At 33.1% G+C, this 23696-nt stretch overlaps 1 protein-coding gene and 1 long non-coding RNA gene across 3 annotated transcripts; one reads left to right on the top strand and one right to left on the bottom strand.

Annotated features, from left to right (window-relative positions):
• The first annotated feature begins 820 nt into the window (after nucleotides 1-820).
• Nucleotides 821-23286, top strand: LOC132911160 (retinol dehydrogenase 12-like). 2 transcript variants are annotated; one of them, XM_060967571.1, is made up of 7 exons: nucleotides 821-1178; nucleotides 6253-6331; nucleotides 11196-11500; nucleotides 16891-17010; nucleotides 19145-19355; nucleotides 22687-22880; nucleotides 22952-23286. In XM_060967571.1, exons 1-6 carry the CDS (start codon nucleotides 1061-1063, stop codon nucleotides 22838-22840), a joined length of 987 nt encoding a protein of 328 aa, XP_060823554.1. In that variant the 5' UTR covers nucleotides 821-1060; the 3' UTR covers nucleotides 22841-22880; nucleotides 22952-23286. The 2 variants fall into 2 exon arrangements, with proteins under 2 accessions (XP_060823554.1, XP_060823553.1); XM_060967570.1 differs by having other exon boundaries at nucleotides 888-1178; nucleotides 19142-19355.
• On the bottom strand, nucleotides 1197-3120 carry LOC132911167 (uncharacterized). The gene is made up of 2 exons (XR_009658926.1): nucleotides 2348-3120; nucleotides 1197-1829 (listed from the first exon to the last, which is right to left on the bottom strand). It is a non-coding gene; the product is annotated as an uncharacterized LOC132911167 (long non-coding RNA).
• Nucleotides 23287-23696: the final 410 nt, after the last annotated feature.

Genomic DNA, 23696 nt, shown 5'->3' with positions numbered 1-23696 from the left:
CGAAAGGAAATGAGTACTTTAATGATAATAATTTAAAAATTAGGACTCAACTATTGTCAAACGATAACAAGTACAAGAAACGGGAGAAATTAATAAAATGGGTAATATTTAATAATTTATAAATTGACAATGTTCATATAAATACATAATTCTATATAATGCATGAAGGTTTATCCATATTGTATGATATATTTATCTTATAAAATTGAGTTAGTTTATCAGTAAACTCTTGCACAATAACTGCAACGCATGAATAATATGTCGTTAATGTAGTTAACCTTATGTAGATTACATCAAGTTGCATGTTCAGAATTTTTAATTGTTTGCTGGTTTAGTGTCTTGAATTTTTAATAGTTTAGTTTGCTCAAATGTATTGCATTATCTACAACCTGAATTGGAAATCGAATAAAAAACAGACATACTAAGATATCGAAAAATTTAACAAGTAGATAACGGTTGTATTTCACATAAAATTGACAATTCAAATTTAGATAAAATGTTGGTAACTTATTGTAACGTAAACTATAATATATCAGATTGACTGTAAAAGTAAATCTATGAATCTATGAAATCTATGAAAAAAAATCAATGCATATACATTATTAAATAATGTATCATAGATGATACTGCTATATGTATATTATTATTCCATGTATAGATATAACTTATGTCATATGTGTCGTTAGTATATTATGCATCCTTTTATACATACCCATTTGCGTATTTTAAATTGTTTTTAGATATTTATCAATCAATAGTCTATTTATCAATCAATGATATTTTTAGGACGTTTAACTATATCGCCATTCTAATAACGATATCAATAATGTTGCAGCGTTTATTTGCTATATAATCACTATTTTGTACCCCACTCCTTTTATATGGAAGTACGGTATGCTGTTTGGTGGAAGTACCGTATACCCGCTCAATGTAATGACGCAGTGAGTGGAATTGAAAGGTAGAAAGCCTCGTTATACTTAAGAAGACGGATCGCAGTTCTGAATAAATAGATTCTTTTATTGTATGTTATTGCAATTAGTACGAGCAAATTGTTTTAAATATGAGGTTTTTTAGTAACTATTGTAACAACAATGTCCGTTTGATTGGAAAAACTGTAATTATAACAGGTGCAAATTGTGGAATTGGGAAAGAAACAGCTAGGGATATATATAGAAGAGGTAAGAATATTTGCACTATTTATGTTATTGACATGATATATAATTCATTTATATAGTTACGAGATAATTTTTAAAATATTACTTTTATAATTTTATACATTTTATATAGTTAATGATGTTGTACTTGTAGCACAATTAGTACATTATATATGTTATATTTGCATTTAGTATCTTATATTATATATATTGTGTATATATATATTTACTTATTTATGTCATGTGTTTACTACGTTACACATATTAGTATTCCACTTTAGCTATGAACAGTTTAAAAATTTATTACTGCCAAATATTATCATAACTAGGTCATATGTTAAATGTATACATATACTTAGTGACATAAGTATCATGTTCTAACATATTAAACAAAATATATTACATAAAAGTTATTACTGTTACTAATATTATCAATATAGGTATGAATGTGATAACAGGTTCTAAAATAAAGTATCAGTGTTATGAATAAATTATAAATGTTTATACAAATTTATGTTTTTATGAACATCATTAAAGATATAAAATTTAGTCTCCAGAAGATTTTTTGTGTCCACTGAATATCATAAGGAAAACCATCCTTGGGATATTTTATATATTTTTATATATTATGAGCAATTTTTGCACTTGAATTTTCAAATTTTTTTACCTATAAATCTACAAAATAATAATTCTATCAAATGTATAATTTTGTTTATTACAGACATTTAATTATTGAAAAATTTCAAGAGAAAATATCAATTATAATTTATTATACGATAATATCTAATTATTCATTTCTGCAGTTAATATATTTCTAATAATACTGTCTATTACAATGTTACATGATAAGTAAGAAACTCATGTACATTTATATATATATATTACATGCACATATATGTATATGTATATTTATGCATATGTATATGTATAGGAGTTAAATTAGTTTTTATATGATCATGATATAGAGCTTTATAAATTCAGACAATACATATATATTTATATATACATATATGTTTATTTAACTTTGATTTTGTAGTTAAGAAATGGAACTTGGTTTTTATTTGGTATCAATTTCTCTTCTATTTTTATTCTATATGTGCTTCTAAGCCATTTCACTACTTCATCCCTTTTATCATGCAACACATCTTGTCAATACTTAAATTTATCTATTCCATGTCTATATAAACTTCCACCAGGTATTTAATCTTTCCTATATTCCTTTCATATATCTTGCATGTTCTTTCTTCTTCTTTTCTTCAATATCTATTTTCCATATTACCTCATTTTGCCCTAGATTTGCACCTTGTCATAAGACTGTTTTTTTCTTATATCTCTTTCCATTAAGTACTGTGGCATATCTGTCTTATAAGACAAATTTCACTATTTATTTTAATAGATTCCTATCTTGTTCTTTATTCTTTGTACTATTTTGATTTAACTGTACTTATTCCTATATAATATGTGTAATAAAATATATATAAATCTTTATATAATCTACATTACCTGAATAAGTTTTAATATATTATATATATTTTGTGAAGGTTATAAATTATTTTTGTAACACACAATATAAAATGTTTATATATGGTTCTTTACAATAAGTTACATAGGTAAATATATAAAAAATTAGACTATATTACATATTAGGAAATACTTTTGACACCACATTTTAGATAGAAACACATAGAAAACTATAAGATTGCACAAAATTAATTGCACAAAATAGTGCAATTAATAAAATGTAGTTTAACCAAAAATTAAATTATTATGCTTTGTACTTTGCATGCACATATTATTTAAATATATAACTTTTTCACTACTGTTAATCTTAACAGTGAGAAGTAAGAATCAATATCGAAAGTGGTATATAAATTTTTTCATAAATTATTATTTTATAATTTTATTATAATACCATTATTGGATTGGCGTATAATAAGTTTTAGGTTACAGACTTTCGTTGAACAATTATATTATTTTACATCGAATATCCATCGAATATGAGAGATACTAGAAATAGATACTTTAGTAATTTATAAAATTGACGTACAAAATTTAGCTTGTTTCGTTATTAAATTTGCTATTATTATGCAAAAGAATTTATTAGCACTATAGTACTTTATAACCTTTAACTAATAGCAGTAAAGTGTAACTAGTAAAATTTCACCAATAGTTTGTTTGATTGTGCAAGAGAGTGGTAAGTCTTTATATACATATATGTACACGCTCCTTTATTAATATATTATTTATTATATATTATTAGTATTATATCGTTTAGAATATAATTAGAAGCATGTATTCAAAGTAGTTAATTAAAGATTACTTCTTGCATTGTTAAATCAATTTGTCACACCATGTTTGTTCAAGCTTGGATTATTATAGTATTATTTTGCTTATGATTACTAATGTCATATTTTTTAAAAACTTGAAATATTTATGTGAAAGAATATTTTTTGTTTTTTTTTTTTTTAATTATAATCTATTACGATGTACTCTACTTTACGATAATCTACTTTATTATAATTACTCTAAAATTAGAAACGATATTGTTGAATAAATAAATATTATATTATCGAAGACTGAATGAATCTATATTATAAGTATTTATACATAACTATTTGTTTTATGCTTATTATATTTGTATATTATATTTGTGTTATTTTAAGTTTAGAAACATTCCTAGGAATTGGACCATTCAGCGTTCATGACAAATTTTATGTTATTCGATTCGTCTTGTTGAGTATATTATGAATTTATATATGGTTAGTTGTGGAAATTCGTTTTTTCGTTAAAAATTTCCTATAGTTCCAATATAAAACATAAGGTTAAGTGTATTTTGACACATTTATGGGTGGAAACATGTGACTGTAATTACTATATTCATTCTACATAAATACATATGTATGGACAGTTTGATTAATACATTATTATTAATAATGCTATTAATATCTCGTGAAATTTTCTTGGAATATACCTGAATTTAGTATATAATTGCTCACAAAAGAAATTCAGACACTGTATAATATTGATTTCTAAGTTCTATAATTTCAATTAATGTACAAGGATCTATAGAAGTGTATTACATTATGTTACAGTATTTTTGATAAAAGTTTATACATATTTACACATTTTACATAAATATTTATACATTACAAAAAACAATTTTCAAGAAAATACTTTTAATATGGGGATTTATGAGACTTTTAAGCTGTTCTATAATAATGATCCAAAGCACGAGGTATGGATTGTTCAAAAATCTTTTCTTTGTAATTGTGCACATGTTTTACATGTTCCCTGACCTTAAATCCTACGAAACATGTATTGGAGGAATTAGATTGTAGAATTAACAGAATGTTAGAAATGTCAATAGAACAATGAAAGAAAACGTTTGAAAGAAGAATGGAAACAAGTCAGTGTTGATTATTTAAATAAACTAATTCCATTGTGTGAAAATGTTTACACCATGTCACCACACATATGGGATATCCAACTTAATATTAAATTTTAAATATGAATAGTCATTAATAGTTTTAATTTTATATGTATAATTTAGTTGTTTAGTTTTATGTGTATAATTAGTATTAGTGTCCAAAACTTTTTATAATATAAAGATTTATTCCTTCTCTATGTTCTTTTAAATATTTAGACGACAATAAATAATAACTCAAAAGATTTTTTCTGCTGTTGTCTGTATAGTGCAGTTTAACGCGCTGTAATACATTTTTGTTGGTCCTTGTAGATTTATTGAAAATATAGAGCTCAGAAATTAAAATGGTATGGTGTCCAGATCTTCTTGTGACCTACTGTATGTACAATTTCAAATGCAGTCAAATATTTAGTTTATCATTTCTTACATCTAGTATAGACTCATTATATATTAATGTAACTAAGATATTGTTATATTGTAATCAATATGAAATTTTAGACATATTCTTAATGTTACTAAGGCAAAGTACATGATTCAATAAAATTATTATTACCTAGCAACAAAAAGAGTAATAAGAACAAGAGTTCTTATCAATTACCTATGCGTAACTTTTTTATGTTATATATTTTTATGCACAATTAAATTTTTGTAAATTCAAAGGCACTGCTACTGTTAAATTGTTTTTATTAATGGCGATGTTTTCTGTGAACTTTATAACTAAATTTTTTATTCTACAAAAAGAGTGTTTATTGACTAAAACGTTATATATTATACATACAGTACACTTACGCTTAACAGGCTGCTGTAGGATTGGACTCCTGGTCGGTTAATCAGACAACATGTTTCTTATTATTATTATTTCTAGGTAGTTATTATTTCTAGGTAGTTACAGAACAAAGATTAACGTATAAGTATATCAATAATTTCTATTGTACATACCTAGTATATACATCTAAACAATATTTATAAAATATTCTTTTTTTTTACAAAGGAATTGGTAATCTTTTTCTGCTTTTTTAGTTTAATCTCGTCTATCAATCTGACATTGTGTCACTTTTTAAAAAATAAGATATCAATTGCAGATGAATTTTCTTGCTGCTTAATATATTTCATCGCAGTTTCAAGTGCAACTTTTCCTCCTGCATGACTCACTCCTTCATTTTTATCTGCACTCAAAACCTCTGAATTATTTAATTCCTTACTTTCCATAACTCTTTTCTAGTTTATAATTGAAATTATATAAAAATAAATTTGTATCGTCATTTTATGGAGGTTGTTCATATACTAATTCATTCAGCAATAAATTTACTTTATTTATTTATATATTTTATACGTTTAATTAGAAAAACAATAACTTTTTTTAAAGGAACGGTCATTTTGACTGGACATGGTAGGATTAGGTATACAAGAAGAGTCGGTAGGTATAGTGTTAATATCAGGTGATAAATAGAAAGACAAGAATGCCTTCTGATAAGAGGATTGTAAGTTAATGTGCGATTCTTCTTTATATTATAGAGAACGTATATAGCAATTAGGGGTATGATATAGCTTAGAATACGTTTTCAAATATACAACTGTTTTAACCATGACTTATTTGTAGTTTGTATTATACATTACATACACGTATTACATATTTATATTAACAAAAATAATAAGATACTTTTTATTTTTTAGGTGCTCGAGTAATTTTAGCATGTCGTGACATTAATAAAGCAACAGAAGCAGTGAATGACATAAAAGAAACTACGTCAAGGTATTTGAAAATTATTTTTTATTTAAAAAATGAATTTGAAATATACTTCTTGAAAAAATATTTCCTTTTAAATTAAAGCAGCGCGATATATTTTATGCTCATCTCATTATTGTTTAAATGGAAATCTAAATTCTAATAAATTGTAGTGGTTCAAAAATGTACGTATTTAAAATTAATCGATAATTTAATTACTTAGTTGTTTTGATAAAATATTGTATATTTCTTTTGCCGTTTAACGTTTTACTTTGTAACTCCATTTTTCAAAAGCCAAATTTTATTAAAATTTTATAAATATTAAAAAGAGTATTTCTCGTTATATTCACAATTGAAAAGATAAGTTAGAACAATTATTCTAATTTGAAACAGAAATAGATTATATACTAATTTTGAAACTAATCATACACTAATAAAGAATTATATATTCTTATACATGGTGTCTCGAAATGATATAAAGGTTGTAAAAGAGAGAGAATTCTGGTAGTGGAACTTGCGATACCGTGGTATCTCTAGCAAAACTATGTATTTCTTAATAATATAATATTTCTAAAAATATTAATTTGGAATATGGTTTGATAATTATCTACAAATGTCATTGTTTTTGCCTCATTACTTATGTGGTGACCGTTTCGCTCGTCGCGCTTCCTTTGTTTTTCTAATACCTGAGAGCCGACCACCTAGTCCGGCAATTTTCGGCTCTTTTGGCGCCGGTGTCTTGGTCCTGTAACATTAACCACATCTCGATCCACATCAGAGACTAGGCCACGCTTCGGAACCGATGGGCTGATGACGGAAATAAAGATGTGGCAGCACTCGGCGATAATGTACGTCACCGAATCGAGGTGCCTAATGAAATATCATATCCCAACGGTCATTTTGCCGAATGTTCACCTTGGATCAGAAACGGGACCTACCAGCACGAAGAACACGAAATAGCGTTTCACGGTGGCGGACGTTAGCATCGGCCTTTCATCGGCGTGGACTTCTTAAGCCACTACGGGTTACTGGCCGAAATCGACGCCTCGAAATCGACGCCACAGCGACAAGACCAGCAACCTATCGACAACACGACACACGGACACGACTGAGGCTATATCGAGCAAAACAGTCGTCGGTGAATCGATATATCACCGACATCTCATCGAATTTTCGGACGCGACTCGTCCACTCGTTCGGTATAGACAAAATACGACACAGCGTGGTACATCATTTCAAAAACCAGGCCCGGCTCTTCCGTCTGCAGCGAAACTCGACGCCTCGCCTTCGATCGACACAAGTAGGCGAAGACGGGATTTGAGACGATGATCGAGCAAGGAGTAATGCGGCCAGTGAAAAGTCCATGGGCATCACATCTGCACGTCATACCAAAGAAGAACGGAGGCCTACGACATCGCGACGACCGTGCGTTGAACGCCCGCACCGTTCCGACAAGTATCCACCGCCGCATATCGAAGACGTCGCGCAACATTTGCACGGGTTTGATAACAAGCGGACGGTGCTTTACCCCGCATCGAAACGACAAATCCACAGATGCTGAATTCTCTCGCAACCGCATTCGAAAACGACGAGCGAAGTCGTATGACCGTATGTACAGCAAAGAAAACCTATTGTAAATATAACATAAAAACGTTATCACTGGTAGGCGGGTGATGTAGTGGCACATGAGTAAAGGATAATTCAAATCCTGTTGTTGTTTGCAAGAAAATCTCTAATTTCTTCATCGTTTGGAATTTCTGCTGTACTGTCTCGTATCTGGTTGATAGTATTTCTGGTGTATTCATCATCGATGATTGATTATCAGTAAATTATAGATTTTCAGAAGCAGTAAATTATATATTTTCATTGAAAAGATTTACTTTGTGTAAATTTCTTTGTTGTATTATATCATACTTGGTAAAATTAAAATCTCTCATTCGTAAAACTGTGTGGCATTCCAGTAGCAAACGGTGAATTACAATTGTGCAACTCTCGAGCAATGAGTTAATGTTTGTAAATATCTGTAACACATAATTCAAAAATTCTAGATATGTTTTAGCGGATAAATGATTTAAGCTGTTGAAGATCGTTTCTCAGTGGCGGATCCATGTTCATCTTTAATAACTGCCACTGCAAATATTCTATACAGTATTTTCGATTGTTGCAGTATTCATTGGATACTTTCGAACAATTTTAGCCACCTTGTTCTCGTCGGTTGAATTATTTTTAGTCTTGGCATGTCTATCAAATTTTGAATTTCTTCGAAAATCTGTTTGTCTCTTCCCATTTCTTGAAAAGTGGGAATACATGGAAGCACAGTAACTTTGTTAGTGTTTTATAGTAAGTGGGAAACGAACGAGGTGCGCTTCTCCACCAAAACATTTTCATGTAAACAAATACGACAAATTACGAACAAAACACTTTTCGCGTTTAAGTTCTAAGATGTCCGTATTCTCGCTGATTTTCAATTAACGCCGAAATTTTCATTCTTTTCAGTGATATATTTTTTATGATAATTGCAAGCTCGTATTGCATCTTGCGTCATTTTAACAAAATATTCAAAAGAATAATCGACTGTATTCTACAATGTCTAGAATATATCGTAGTTCTGCTTTTTTTACATTCTTTTCAAAACTGGTTCAGGCGATTGATTCAGTTTCACTTTCTCATTCCTTCTAACTTTTATTAAAACATTTTTGTGATAACTTTAATCCTTCGTGAGATATTGTGCCATTTCTAGTTAAACGAGATACCTCGTATATGTAAATACGATATTTTCGCGTATAACTCTGAAACTGTAGTTATATGTATAATAAAGTTATATGAGCAGCGATTATTTGTATATCAGGTCTGTAAGTATGAAACCGGAATTTGCCTATAGATGGCCCTAGCTGATAATGTAGTTATCACTAAACTGCGTCATTGATGCCAAAAGTCTTTGTTGACATCTTACAAACATTTTCGACTTACAACAATACAAGTTTCATACAACAGCATAGTTTGTAATAGCGTTGAACATGTCGAATTTTGTGCCTGGAAACTACGATTTGCGGACAGCATTGATTTTCTGTTACCATTTGAAGAAAACTGCTGCAGAATCGCATCGAATGCTTGTCGAAGCTTACGGTGAGCATGCTCTTGGTAAATCACAGTGCTTTGAGTGGTTTAAAAAATTCAGAAGTGGCAATTTTGACGCGAGGGACGAAGGACGTGGAAGACCACCGGAAAAGTTTCAAGACAGCGAATTGCAAGCATCGTTGGATGAGGATGACGCTCAAACGCAACAACAACTCGCTGATCGATTAAACGTGACGCGAGAAGCCGTCTCCATACGTTTGAAAGCCATGGGAAATATTCAAAAGGTGGGAAAATGGGTTCCATATGAACTGAATGAAAGACAGCAGGAAAACCGAAAAACCACTTGCGAAATGCTGCTCGCCAGATACAGAAGAAAGTCATTTCTCCACTGAATTGTGACTGGCTATGAAAAGTGGATATATTTTGAGAATCCTAAGCGTAAAAGATCATGGGTAGCTCCAGGCGAACCACTGACATCGACTACCAGACCAAATCGCTATGGATGGAAGACAATGCTCTGTGTTTGGTGGGATCAGAAGGGTGTGATCTATTATGAGCTGTTAAAACCTGGCCAAACCGTTAATACTGAGCGCTACCGACAACAAATGATCGATTTGAATCAAACTTTGCGTGAAAAACGACCAGAATATCAAAAAAGGCAACACAAAGTAATTTTGCTCCATGATAATGTACCATCGCATACAGCAAAACCGGTCAAGGAAACGATTGAAGCGTTCAGTTAGGAAATACTTTCGCACGCGGCTTACTCACCAGACTTGGCTCCGTCCGATTACTATTTATTTACATCGATGGGACACGCACTTTCTGACCAGCACTTCACTTCTTACGAAAATGTACGAAAATGGCTCGATGACTGGTTTGCCTCAAAAGAGAGACAGTTTTTTTGGCGTGGCATCCACCAATTGCCAGACAGGTGGGAAAAATGTATAGCTAGCGATGGGCAATACTTCGAATAAAATATTTTTAATCATTTTCATACAATAAACGTGTATTTTCTATATAAAAATTCCGGTTTCATATTTACTGGTAAGCGAAGTTATTCAGGATATTGTCAACAACGTACATTAATGTCATCAAAATCAACGAGATAGATAATTATAAGAAAGATAATTATTACAATTATGTAAATAATTGCCGATATTTTATATTTTTGTTTTTATTTTCCAATATTTTAATTTTTAATGTTAGTCCATATTTCTCTCGAATTATTATCTTGTAAACTAGTAATTACTATATATATTTTCTGTATCTTTCCACGCAAATTCTGCAAAATTATCGGATACAAATGCTTCGATTTTTCTGCTTGATTGAATTAAAAAAGAATTAAAAAATATGTCAGTTATATGAAACATAGGATTTTGTTAAAAATACATTATTTCTGTATGAGGCGATATGTTATTCAAAACTATTTAATTTTGTTTCATACAATCTTTTCTATGTTTTATAAATGTATATATGTTAGACTGAAGCCATTTTTTTATGGTTTACTGTTTCGCAAGAGGCACTAAGTTTGAACTTGGATAATAATTTTTAAAAGATAAATTCACAGTTCGTTTTAAAATTGTTTATCATTGTATCTATCTATTGGAAACATTTTCTGAGTCACTATTTTATACATTCCATAAACACTGCTACATTGGATTTGTTAATTTGATTATATTTATTTATTGAAGCTATTACACTGTTTAAAAATTCGTAGCGGAATTCGAGAGGAATTCGATTTTCTTTTGTATGTATTGTTGTATTTACTGTTCAATGTACTTTATAAGATTTATGATATATAAAATTTCAGTGCTGGTGAGAAAAACCCTGAAGATAAACCAGGACAATTAGTAATTTGTCAGTTGGATCTCAGTAATTTAACAAGCGTTAAGAACTGTGCACAGCACCTTTTAAAAACTGAACCGGCTATCCACATATTAATTAATAATGCAGGAGTATTCTTGCATCCATTTGAAAAAACTGAAAATGGTTTCGAGACTCACATTCAAGTTAATCATTTGGCACATTTTCTTTTAACACTTCTACTGTTACCAAGAATAGTAGAATCTGGACCAGGTTGTAGAATAATTAATGTTTCATCAGCTGCACATTTGGGTAAGTAGCAATAATAATAATAATTGTATATGATTAGTTGAAAGCTAGAGAGAGAGAGAGAGAGAGAGAGAGAGAGAGAGAGAGAGAGAGAGAGAGAGAGAGAATAAATTGGGTTCGTCGTTAGTGATTTTAGCCACGTGTCTCAAACATGAAGTTCAGGTTCAGGTATTTACCCATTGCTGTTAGCTCTGTACGTGGTTGTACATCACTGATTAAACAGTGATGATAATATCTCTAATTGATTCATGTAAATTGTTGTAATTTTGTAACTTGTAAATTTGTTAAAATTACTAAGATTTCTCTTTGATTTCCTCGTCAGTGTTGTGAAAATAATAGGCTTATTGTCACATGTCGACAACTTAAACTAACCGCGTGGACTCCTTCTGTATTAAACTTCACCGGACTGCGCATGCTTTTGGAGTTTATATAGACGTTTCCTAAAGTAAGTTTGTGCTCGATAATAAAATTGTTGAAATAAATAATTTGTAGCATTATCTGTATCGATTCTTCATGTGAGGATATTCTACTACCTGTGTCAGAGGTTATTGGTGGAGATGATTCAAACGTCTGATCATCATATGTTGGCTATGTACCCAGCCGATGGTGTAGATAATAATTATCTCTATGCAATTGTGATTATATCATGTGTCTCTATTAGCGTTCGTATGATAATAAGTATCATAGTCCATGCTGCATGTATTACACATGGTTATCTATCCGGTGTTAAATATCCGGAAGGATGGTTTTCGCAAATTTTGAACGAATTCTTGGAACCTTACTTTTTCATAAATACGCGATAAACTCTAAATCCTACCATAAAATTTTCAGTGTTTTACAATACATAAGAAGCCGAAAAATTATACCCATTGGACAAATCATCACGAAGTGTATCCGTTAAGAGCTACTTAGTATGTCTAGATCGGGATAAAGTACCCTTTTGATCAAACGTTAATACTTTTTCGCAATAATGTTGATAGTTGGATATATTGTTGCATGTTTGGATGATGCTATGATCTCATTGGTTGATCCAACGTTTTAAATCCCGGAAGACCCATTAAAGCATCATTTCTTCGATTGATAAAGTCGGCAAATAGGGTAAAGCACTGATTCTCAGAAAAATCGAAAAGCAAAGAATTCTTATTAAAAAATCGACCTTGTAAACAAAGAAATCGATTTTCTGAAGAGTCGAATCGGATTGAGACATCCCTACAGCATGAGCGCCTCAAACGTGTTCCAGCCAAAAGTGTGAAGACACCAATAAGTATGAACGAAAGTTCAGCAAAGAATACGCAATTTCTATTATTTTTTTTTTACTATATTTTCCTTTTTATTTTATTTGAGTTATGTTTGGCAGTGTAGAGAATTCATTGACAGAATATTTAAATATACGAGCGCTTATTATGAATATAAAATGCACAAAATACGGAAGACAAAGTAACACACATTTATTCGATATCGCTATGTTGAATATAATTAGCCCGTACGCTCACGCGCGTTCGTAATGCAGGGAGATATTGTTATCCTCAACCCTTCCCTACAAGTCCTAAGAAATTCTGATGTTTTAACTTTAACAGATTTTCAGTGAGAATATTAGCAATCATTTCATATGTGAAAAAATACTGTACATCGATCAGTCTCTCTTAGATCAAATCTTTAAAGAAATAGTGCTTGATAAAGACCTCCGCCCTAAGTATTTTCTTCACACCGCCAATAGTTTCTGTTCTTCTTACTTGTAACAGGGTAAACTTTCTTTAGTTTGGAGACACATGTCGTTTCTACAGTAGCCTGGAAACGTTCTCCATGCGTGTCCTCGTCGTTTGAATTCTGAATAAATAAGTTTTGATAATTTAAGTCAAGTTTTAAAATAAAATTATCTGTACCCATTTCTTTCATTGAGTATTTAAAATTATGGACATTACGTCTCGTCTTAATAGTTTAAAAATCATTTAAAACATAAAGTATGGTCAGAGGCTAACAACACGTTAGGTATTTTACTTCTCTTGCACTTCCTTACCAGTCCTTTGTACATACTAATCATGTCCAGAAAAGTAGTCCTCCCGTTCTTGTAAAACGTATATTTTTTATTTACTCTAATGGATACAATCCCGTTTTTACTTAATGTATCTAACAGATATGTTCCCCTGCGATCAGTTTTAATATCACCCCCATGTGGTAGACACGTCCCATCTAACAGTGGGTCTGCGGTGTTTGTAAAGTTCTTGAAGCTGGTGATTACGCGAGGAGATGTTGTCTGTGTCAGGTTCTCGTTTTGAATGATTTCAACGTTCACTCTAGGAAGTGGGGAAGCCTCAGGGTAAACGTTCGCGATCGAACGCTTTCGGACTGGACTGAGAACCTCGGGTTCCCGTTGAACATGGTGAAGCGAAGTTCGGTAAGCATCTGCGTCGGGTGAAAGGGGTGCTCCGTGATTGATATTAGTGTCGTGGTGTCTCAATGTCGCTGTAGGTCTATATATTGATGGATCCCTGAGATCACTGAGATCAGAATGCGGTGCGTTTGGGTTCGGCGACGATTTTAGTAGACCCAGTGGAGGAATCACTGTGACGAGGCTGAAATTTCCCGTGTCGAACGATCCGGACTGTACCGCGACATAGCGAAAGTTTGGGATTGATCGGATCTTGTCCATTTGGTTGACTTCGATTCTTGGGGACGTCCATATAAGGTGATGGTGAAGGAGCTCCGCTCTCAGACGCATCCGGTGACGGAAGGAATGGACCCGATACTGCTTTGAGGGTCCCTTCCGTTGTATCGGTTCCCTATCCTACCTAAGCTAGTTTACAATGCAATTGTACTATTTGAAACGTGTCTCTTATTGATGATCATTTCGTCCCGTGATGATTAAATACAAATGGTATTTGCTTAGCCATATTCTCACTGAAAATGTACTTTCCAGCGAGCGATTGTACCGCAGATCGTCATAAACCTAACGAGTCTAATTCCATCGTTACTCGTATTTGTAGTTGTATCCCACATAATTTCATTAAATTTTGTTTGCCGAGTCGTCGCCATGAATCCCTGTCCAGGTACCATTCACTTTTTCGTTTCCTACCCCGGCCAGAGCCGGTATAGGGTGACGGGGAGCCCCAATGCGAAGGTGAGGTGAATGGTTTTGACAGGCATGGGGCTATCAATTTCACCGAAATTCTCTGCACCGGATCAACAAGCCAACCGACTATAGGAGAATATATCGGTTTCATCGGGATCTTCCACGGCGTGGTCTCACGCGTTGGAAACCCATACCCGCCTTGTGCTCCCCAATCTATAAATCTATTACTATGAAGCCATTTTTATTTTTATACATTCCATATATCTGTTGCATCCTCGACATCCTCCTCATATCACCATCATCATTGTTGCCTTCTTCCTCTTTAGGGAATTATTGATATCTCCTCCATCACTTTACCTGTTTGAAGGCCTATCCCATTTTTAGCATTTTCCTTCGACGTATTGTCAGATCTGACTGCTCTATAGTGAGTATTCACTACTTCCACATCGTCTTCTGCCTGAGAAAAATCCTCGGTCGTTTTTACCGCACGAGGGGAGGCCCTGGAACTGACTTTCCCCCCGTTGTTTTTCCAGTTGCATCTGTTCCAGATGATCGTCGGGATGAGCCTGGAGAACCACTTATACTACCGACGGGGCCTGGGGACTTCGATGTACCCTGCGCCGTAACTTCTTTTCCTTTGCTCGACATATCCATATTGTTTAAATTTTATGCGTTGTCCAGAGTCATAGCCGTGTTCGTCATACGTCGTTGGTCCTTTATCTTTTCTTAGTATTTGACCGAGTCGACATAAATTCATAAAACTATTTCTTCGTCCAGTTGAAGGTCGTCGTTGCAATTCACAATGTTATATACTCGTAATCGTTACGAGCAAACGTACTCCACTAAATCATTTTGCGTAACTTCGGTAATAAAACCTAGTTAGCAACTCCTTACATCCAATATTATACCATCTATTTATAGGCCGCTATGTCTTCATCTGTTATGTCATAATCGTCATCTCCGTCGTCGTTGGTACAGGGTACAACTTGGCAATGCTCCTCTTTTCCCCGGTAAACAGGTTTCGTTACAAATAATTCATTAGAAGGATCTTCGCCACCCTGTTAATCTGGAGGCCGTCGGAGGGGACTTTGCGAGCCATTTTAGATAGAATGACTTTGTAAGGTCTCCGGCTGCGACCATCAAATTCGTGTGTTTTGCTATGTTAGGTTGCTACAATTGAGTTAGTTGCTGTAATAACATGGGATTGATTTTCGGAAGATGATCTAATAGTGAATAAATTTACATTAATAATCGTTACATTAATTCCTAGAGTGGCCATATTTTTGGCATCGAATACATTTAGATATGTTTGTTTTGTGACGTGAAGGTTCTACTGTTATAATTATATTTAATATTTTTTTCATGTTGAAGATACCAATATTGTTGCTTTTAGATTCAAGTTCGACTAATAATAATGGCAGTGGTTGCTTCGTGTCAAGTTTGGTCGTATTAGCTATTGTTTTTATTTGATGGTTCTGCATTCACAGTTCCTTTGCTATGCTTTTGAAATAAGTTCACGAGTGAAATCCTGTAATGACAATTTTACGGTTCCTTTCGATTTTAATTTGATACGTATGCCATCCAGTATATTTATCTTTAAGTATCTAAGTCACTTTGTGAAATATGCTAGGAATACTTGTCTGTACCTTGACTTGATTTAAGCTGTTTTTTAGCTGTTTTATGCTATAGCTGTCAATTCCTGCGATATCATTTAAGGGTTGACTCTGTTATCTATGCGTCGATATAGATAGGAGTTGATTTAGCAGCTTTAGTTGTTGCTGAGATTTGTGGTTCTATGGTCATTTCCTTTGAGAGCAAATTGAAGGAATTGTTGAAATGAGTTTTGTATCGCAAGGAAGCAAATGAAATTTCGAAATGCGAAAGTAATATAAAAACACTGGATTAATATAATATCAAATTGTTATGTAGGAAAACAATTTATTATTTAATATAATTCACTTAACTCTGTTATTCAAGTTAATTCAGTAAATTAATATAAAATATGTAAATTATTTATTTATTGCTGTATTCCATTATATCAAAAGCAAATTCATTATAGTTCTTCCCATATTTTATATTTTTATTATGATTGATAATATATTTACAGTTTTATGTTTATATGATATTTTCGTTTCATTTTTAGCTATAAAACACATAGAGAAGGTTTGTACAAAGACTTGCATAATTATCTATATTGAAGGAGTAAGGTATTATATTAAAGCCTGTCTTGTTGTTCCTTCTAATAATATTTAACTTAAAATATGAAATTTATTGATTTATATAAGTTATTTCTATACATACTACATCATATATCATGTTACAGGTGGTAATATACATTTTGAGGATTTAAATTTGGAACGTTCTTACTCACCTGTTAGAGCTTATTGTCAAAGTAAGCTGGCCAATATTTTATTTACTAAAGAATTGAACAAAAAGTTAATCGGTAAGTAGCAGAATTATGCTTTTAAAAAATTATATGGTTTAGTAATTTTAATTATTTCCGCTCTAAACGAACTGATTCAATTGTTTTTAAAATAAACATTTCATCTGTAACTGAGAAGTGAAGAAAGAGAACATTTCTATATACGTTACTAAAATAATGTTTGTAAAGGCATAGAGATAATAATAATTAGTAAAGGTATGTGCACAATGTACAGAATGTAAAAAGTTATATATTTGTTATGGCAGATGATTCAACACCTTTGGATCGGTGGAGAGTTACAAACTAAAGTAGCCGCAAAATTGACCTAGACCTTCAATTTCCAAGGTCAACATTTTTTCATTGTAATTATGGTGGCGGTCACACCGCAAATTAATCTAAATGTTCGACTTTCGTTAAATTATGTACTTGCATCCCCGATTCTTTTCCTGCTAAGATTGCCCCATGATCATTTTACAGCCACATCGCTCGCGATGCATTGCGTTGCGTTGCGTTACCTGAGTGACACAGCGTAGGTTGTAGGTCGTAGTTTGTAAATTAATCATAGTCTGTAACTCACAGTCACACGCATGCTCGAATGTATTTCAGTGGTAAGATTTGCACAATATTTTCTTTTAATGAAATAAATAATAAATCATTTAATATAAATTAAATTCTTTCAATAAAATTATTTAAAAAATTAATAAAATGAATAAAAGCACAAAACTATTAGTTAGGAGAAGTATTTATTCATATAATTATTGTATGTATTCTAAATAATTTCATTTATTCATAAGCTATTAATGTAGGTTAATTGCACAAATATTTTAAACGTTCCTAAAATTTTATAGATGTAAAATATAGAATGCAAATAAAATACAGAATACTGAAAAGATACAAAATACGAATGAAATGTAGAATATAGACGAAATACAGAAAATGAATAAAATGCAAAATACAAATAAAATATAAAGGCAGTTTAACAGTTGGTATTATCACTATCATCCGTTTCATGGAGTTTAAGAATATGAACAAGTTCCTATGGTTTTGTTTCTTTTTTGTACATACTAGTCTTGAAAAGTTGTAGCGTTTCGTTAGTTATTTAGTTAGTTATAATAGCAACGTGCATTGAGATTCCTAAAATCTAATCGAATTCTGCTTAATGCAGTAACCATTTTTGGTTTCAATTGGTTCCGACCTCTCCTTTGTATTTCGTTCACGGAAAAAGAAAAAAATCTTCCTATATTTGCATCAGAATCGGGCAAAGACAGACACAAAATTGCAAATTTGGAAATGTTTTCGTATTTGTATTCCCTACTGGAACCTTTTAGTTTGTTAATTTTATTTCAAAATTGTGAAATGTTAAGTTTCATATCATTTTGTTCTTTAGATTGTGGAAACTGGACCGCTTAAACAGTATCACTCATGCAAACACTCGTGTTTATTATTAATTTAATTGAGTTTTGTGTCGTGAAATGTCCAGACTAACAGATGGCCTTAAAAATTATGAACAATTTAAAAAATTGTATTGACATTCTTTTAATTTCGAATGACAATCTTTTAATGATACCGTGGAAGATGCTTTGGTAGAGTGCATACGATTTGTAAATAAAAATGTAAAGTCAAAAAATTCAATTTTGTCAGATTTTTCTGAACGTGAACCGTTATGCTATTTAGTGGGGTTTGGTATAGGGCGCTGGTACAAGATGCTGTGCGCGAATTAAGCTTTCTTGCGGCTCTTCAAATCCTTTTAGATACGACTAACGCACTTATACGCAAAATGTGCAAGTGTTGTACCACATTTGATAAATTTCAGGTCTTCTAGACTGAATTGTAACGATTTGACGCTCCGTAACGCTCCCAAAAATTCTCGTTTGGAATGCTCGCTTGTGTTGAACTGCCGGTCAAAATAATTTTAGTTTTCGAAACCTAGCTGATCCCTGATGTCCAGTGTTCTATTTCTACTTCTCTGTCCACCCGACAGAATCTTGTCGTACATAGTGAGATTGTCGCTATCCTTGTTCGAAGTTGTTTAAGCTTTAGTGCTATTCCTAAACAACTGAGCATTCCATTTGGTGCATGCTTTGTCGAGTTTTGAATGTCTGCGTATAATTACTAGTTCTGTTTATACCTATATCTTTTTACGCATTTTCAGCAGCTGAAATTCAAGGCATACACGTATATTCTTTACATCCTGGGGTAGTGAAAACAGAATTGTGTCGATATATGGATGCATCGTTTTTCCGAGGTATAACATCAATTGTAAGGTTGATTCAGCCTTTCATGAAAACTGCCGAACAGGGTGCTCAAACAACTTTATATTGTGCTGTAGACGAAAATGCAGGAAAAGAAAGTGGTCTATACTATGAGTAAGTTGATACATATATAGAGGACATTTGCCCTTATAATGTGGTTTCGTATATCTTAATACTCATATTGTCATATATACATATTTTATTTTTTTCATCATTTATTTAATCCTTGCTTTTCGGCTGTAAATGACTTTCAACTATTAGCCCAACAATCCTACATAATCTTTACCCAATACGACAATAATATTTTTCTTTAACGCTTTACTACTTACTTCTCTAGTTGTTATTAAAACTAACTTAACCTATTTTATCTTACTGTTATTGCTCGTTTTCTTTGGTGCTATTTCCTGCTCTTACCACCTTCTTCTCTCCTCCCTTTCTCTCAAAATTCTCTTCATTGCTCCCCGCCCTGTTGCCGCTTTATCCACAAAGTCTGCTCTACGTATGATACAACCTCACATTTCTGTCTCCGCAGCTCTCCGCCAGATATTCTATCGCCTCTTTATACCTCCATGCATATTGCACATTCTTATTCTCATTTCCATATCTGAATCTTGCTGTTATGAATCTGTCTTTCCTCTTTGTGCTCTCTTTCTCACATAACGCGGCATGTCTTTTGCCCTTATCTTCTTGTATATGCAGTTATACTTTCACCCCTCTATCTTTTCCTCCTTTCCCATCTCACGTTTTCCCCTCATCTTCTCCCCCATTCAGTCCAATTCTCAAAAACATCTGCTCCACTAGATCTGATACTTGATATCTGACTGCCCTCTTTAGTATCTTGTCCATGACCTCCTCAATCTTGGTCTCCTTCACCAGGATGTAGTTTGGCGTTCCTCTATCCCAGTATACCCTTGATATATTTTCTCTTTATCCTTCCAATCCCGTCTTTTTCGTACTGCATCCAAATTGCGACTCCATACATTAGCACACTCTCCATTAGATGATTAGAACATCCTCATTCCCCTATCAAATGATTCTTTAAATAGTCTGTCTCTCTAATATTACGTCTTTTTTTATTGCAATCGTCGCCCTGTTATCTCTGACCATTTGTGTCTTTACATCTTGCAACTCCTCTTCAATATGACTTCCAAATTCTTACTTCTTTAGCCTCCTTCAACCTTTCTCCTGTTCAGTTTCACTTCTTCTCATATTTTTCCTTTTCCTTCCTCTTCTCTCGAACAATATAGCATCATCTTCGTTTTCCTCGTGCTCATTTTGCGTCCTTTCTTCTCCAGGCACTTTCTCAGTCTTTTGAACACACTTGTCACTCCTTCCCGCCATCGTCGGTATATCATCCACGTAGGTTAATGGCCACATATTTTCCCTTCTTATCTGTACCCCTCTCCATCCTTTCTTTCTCAAAGCCTCCTGCATGTTCAACAGATATATGTTGAATAGCATGGGACTCTACCGTACGCCCCTTGTTGTCTCAAATTCCTGCATTTTTCCCTTTCCTGCCTTTATCACATCTTCGTCTCCTGGTATATTTCCGTTACTTTTCGCCTCAAATTCCTTTGCACCTTTACACCCCAACCTCTCCTCCAGTTTGCTTCTACCTATCCAATCAAAAGCCACCCTCAAATTTATAAAGCATGCATACAGTTCCCTCTTCTCTGTTAATTACACGATGTATCACGTATATCGCGTCCATCGTTTTTGGACGATGTTCCCTCTCCTCTAAGCTTTCTCTCTATCTCTCCCTTTAGCCTTTCATTAAGGATGTTTGCGTATATTTTGTACGCTGTACAAAGCATGTACGAGTGTATGTACGCTACTCCGTTTCTTCCGTTCTTTCCTTTTTGTATGTGGGGTAAATTATGTTCGTCCATTCCTTCGACAATCCTTCTCCTTTCCAGATCTTGTTCAACTTTCTACAGAATTCTTCTCAAATCTCTCTTGGTATGAGTCTTCAGGCTTCGTTCTCAATTTTATCCATGCCTCTGCCCTCTTCGACTCTCCGAGTGTCCTGATCGCTTCTTTCGTTATGCCTTTCATTTCCTACTTTACCCTCTCCTATACTCCCAGCAGCCTTGCGAAATATGCCTTCCATTCCTTCAGCCTGATGTTCTTGCTCAATACTCCCTTCTTTTTCCTTTCCATTTTCTTATATTTTCAGTTTCTATATTCGTTTCTCTTGCTTGTAAACTCTTCTGTTAATCTTTCCGCTTCGAAACTTCCCCAGTTCCTTTCTTAACTCTCTCTTTCTTTACTTCTATGTTGCTTTCCTTATTGACTCCTTATTTCCTTATTGATTCTGTCCCTTTTCTCTTCCCTCTGCGGTAGAACTCTACGCTTTTCTCCGACTAGTTACTCCTTTTGATTTCCCTCCTTTATCTCTCCTACCCCTCTGTTCCTTTTATTGCTCCTCCTAACTGTACGTGATTCGAGTCCATTCTCACTCCCTTATTCGCTTGCTTTCTTATCTGCTGTTACGTAGTCCACTATCCAGGCTTTTTGTTTAGACTTGTCCTTTGTTTTTCTTTCGTCCCATTTGCATTTCTTTCTTTCTCACTCTTGCATAGAAGTCTCTTCCTATCAGCAGCGATTCTTCCTCTTTCTCCTCTATGCCTTCTCCATCGATTTCATTGTTTCTTTCGTTTTTCGGCTGTACATCGTCACCACTCTTCAGATTTTCTTGCTGAACCTCCATATTCCTAAATATTCCATATTTTGATAATATTTTGATAAATATTCTATATTTTCTGTATCTTTCAAGTGCTATCGCGCCATCAGGACTGTGCCCTTCCCTCCTGTTCTCCCTTCGAAAGTCGAAATGCACTACTTGGATCTTGCCGGTAGTTTATTATTTATGCTGGCCAGTCTTGCTCTTCTATCTGCGTCTCCGTGAGCCTTACCAGGTCGAAATTCTTCATCTTCATCTCCACACCTCTTCTCATTTACTCTCTTGGCCAGCCACATTGAATATCACATCTCCATTCCTCTCTTTCTTCTCTACCCGTGCCCGCTTCCCTCGCCACATGCCTCTTCTATCATGTCTTTCAGTTCTTCCTCTCTTTCATTCCAAATTATTCGTCGGAAATACCGAGTTTATTATACATCCTTGATTATTGAGCGCGGAACAAATAAAAATTCTAAATTCTAATTTGTGTATTATCTTCTTAATAATTTAATATTCCAACTCCGAAATACCTTTCTTCACGATCGTCGTATTACCGACAAAGAGTCCACGTAGTTCTTTTATGTGTTCCTGACGGAACCCATGCCAAAATTGTATAATGGCGTAAAGATAGGCCTATACTTATAAGAAATTTCTAATTACAGATTTCTTATTTAGTTGTTTATTATGGTAATTTGAATCTCTGAGAGGACATTACCTTTCTTTGAAAATTTTTATTTAATTCTACAATATATATTTATCTTTTAGCAACTGCAGAACAGCAAGACCCTCGTCAAGGGCTTGTAATGATGAATTAGCAACCCGATTGTGGAAACGTAGTTGTGAATTGCTCGGTTTACCATCGGAAGTAGGGTTTCAAGAACTATTAAAAACAATCAGTGATGAAGAAGTTGGACAGTAAGAATATGTTTATATAGAGAAAATTTATACAGAGAACGAAGGTAATTTACAGAAATTATTTAACTATTTCATGAACGTTAAAATTGATTCGTTGTATGTAAAATAATTTCAGATATTTAAAGACCAGATTCTGAAGATCAAGTTTGAATATCAATAATATCATATGATTAGAATGCTTTCGATTACAACATTCGCATCGTGAAGTCGCTCAATTCACGGTTAAAATGTGTTCCATGTAGTGTAGAAGATAAGAAATAAAGAACGAAGTACGTTTATAATTATGTCTCAAGTTATAATTGAAATTACAATTTACTCTTTCTTTTGTGTATTTTAATCGTACGTTAATCGTTAGTTACGGGTATACATTAACTGTTATGAATGGTGTAAGATGTTACATTTTATATTTCTGAAAATAATTATATTGACAATAAAATAATTTCGTTTTAATTATTAATTTTCTTTAATACGCATTGAGCTATATTATTTTCTTACCTCTAATAAACTTGTACAAAATTCAAGAACAAGGACTGTTACAACCTTTCGCGGAGAGACGCGGTCGCGAGGAAAACGCGTCAGCGGGAGACGTAAATTCTCGTTACGATTCGTATAATCGACGCCGCGAAATAGTCGTTCCCCTTGTTTCGATTAAGATAACAGGGGTGGTTCAGTGAATTTAACACTGTGTTAACAGGTTAATATAGCGTGTATATTCAACAATAAATTGTATAATAATAAAAGCGTCACAAATTATTTGGCGATGAATACAGTTAATGCGTTACAGAAATTCGACTCGACTTTTGATATTTCTCAATATTCGTTAGACTAAGCGACCTTGTTCGTCAGAGCTCTCAATGTAT

Source organism: Bombus pascuorum, chromosome 10 (genome assembly GCF_905332965.1).
Source record: "Bombus pascuorum chromosome 10, iyBomPasc1.1, whole genome shotgun sequence".
NCBI lineage: Eukaryota > Metazoa > Arthropoda > Insecta > Hymenoptera > Apidae > Bombus > Bombus pascuorum.
This window is presented reverse-complemented; position numbering and strand designations above follow the sequence as displayed.

Excerpts from the sequence above, each read along its gene's own strand:
- LOC132911160 (XM_060967570.1), top strand. The coding sequence starts at position 1,061 with ATGAGGTTTTTTAGTAACTATTGTAACAACAATGTCCGTTTGATTGGA. Across the intron at positions 11,501-16,890 it reads TTCATCAGCTGCACATTTGG|GTGGTAATATACATTTTGAG; the intron begins GTAAGTAGCAAT and ends ATCATGTTACAG. Across the intron at positions 19,356-22,686 it reads GAAAGTGGTCTATACTATGA|CAACTGCAGAACAGCAAGAC; the intron begins GTAAGTTGATAC and ends TTTATCTTTTAG.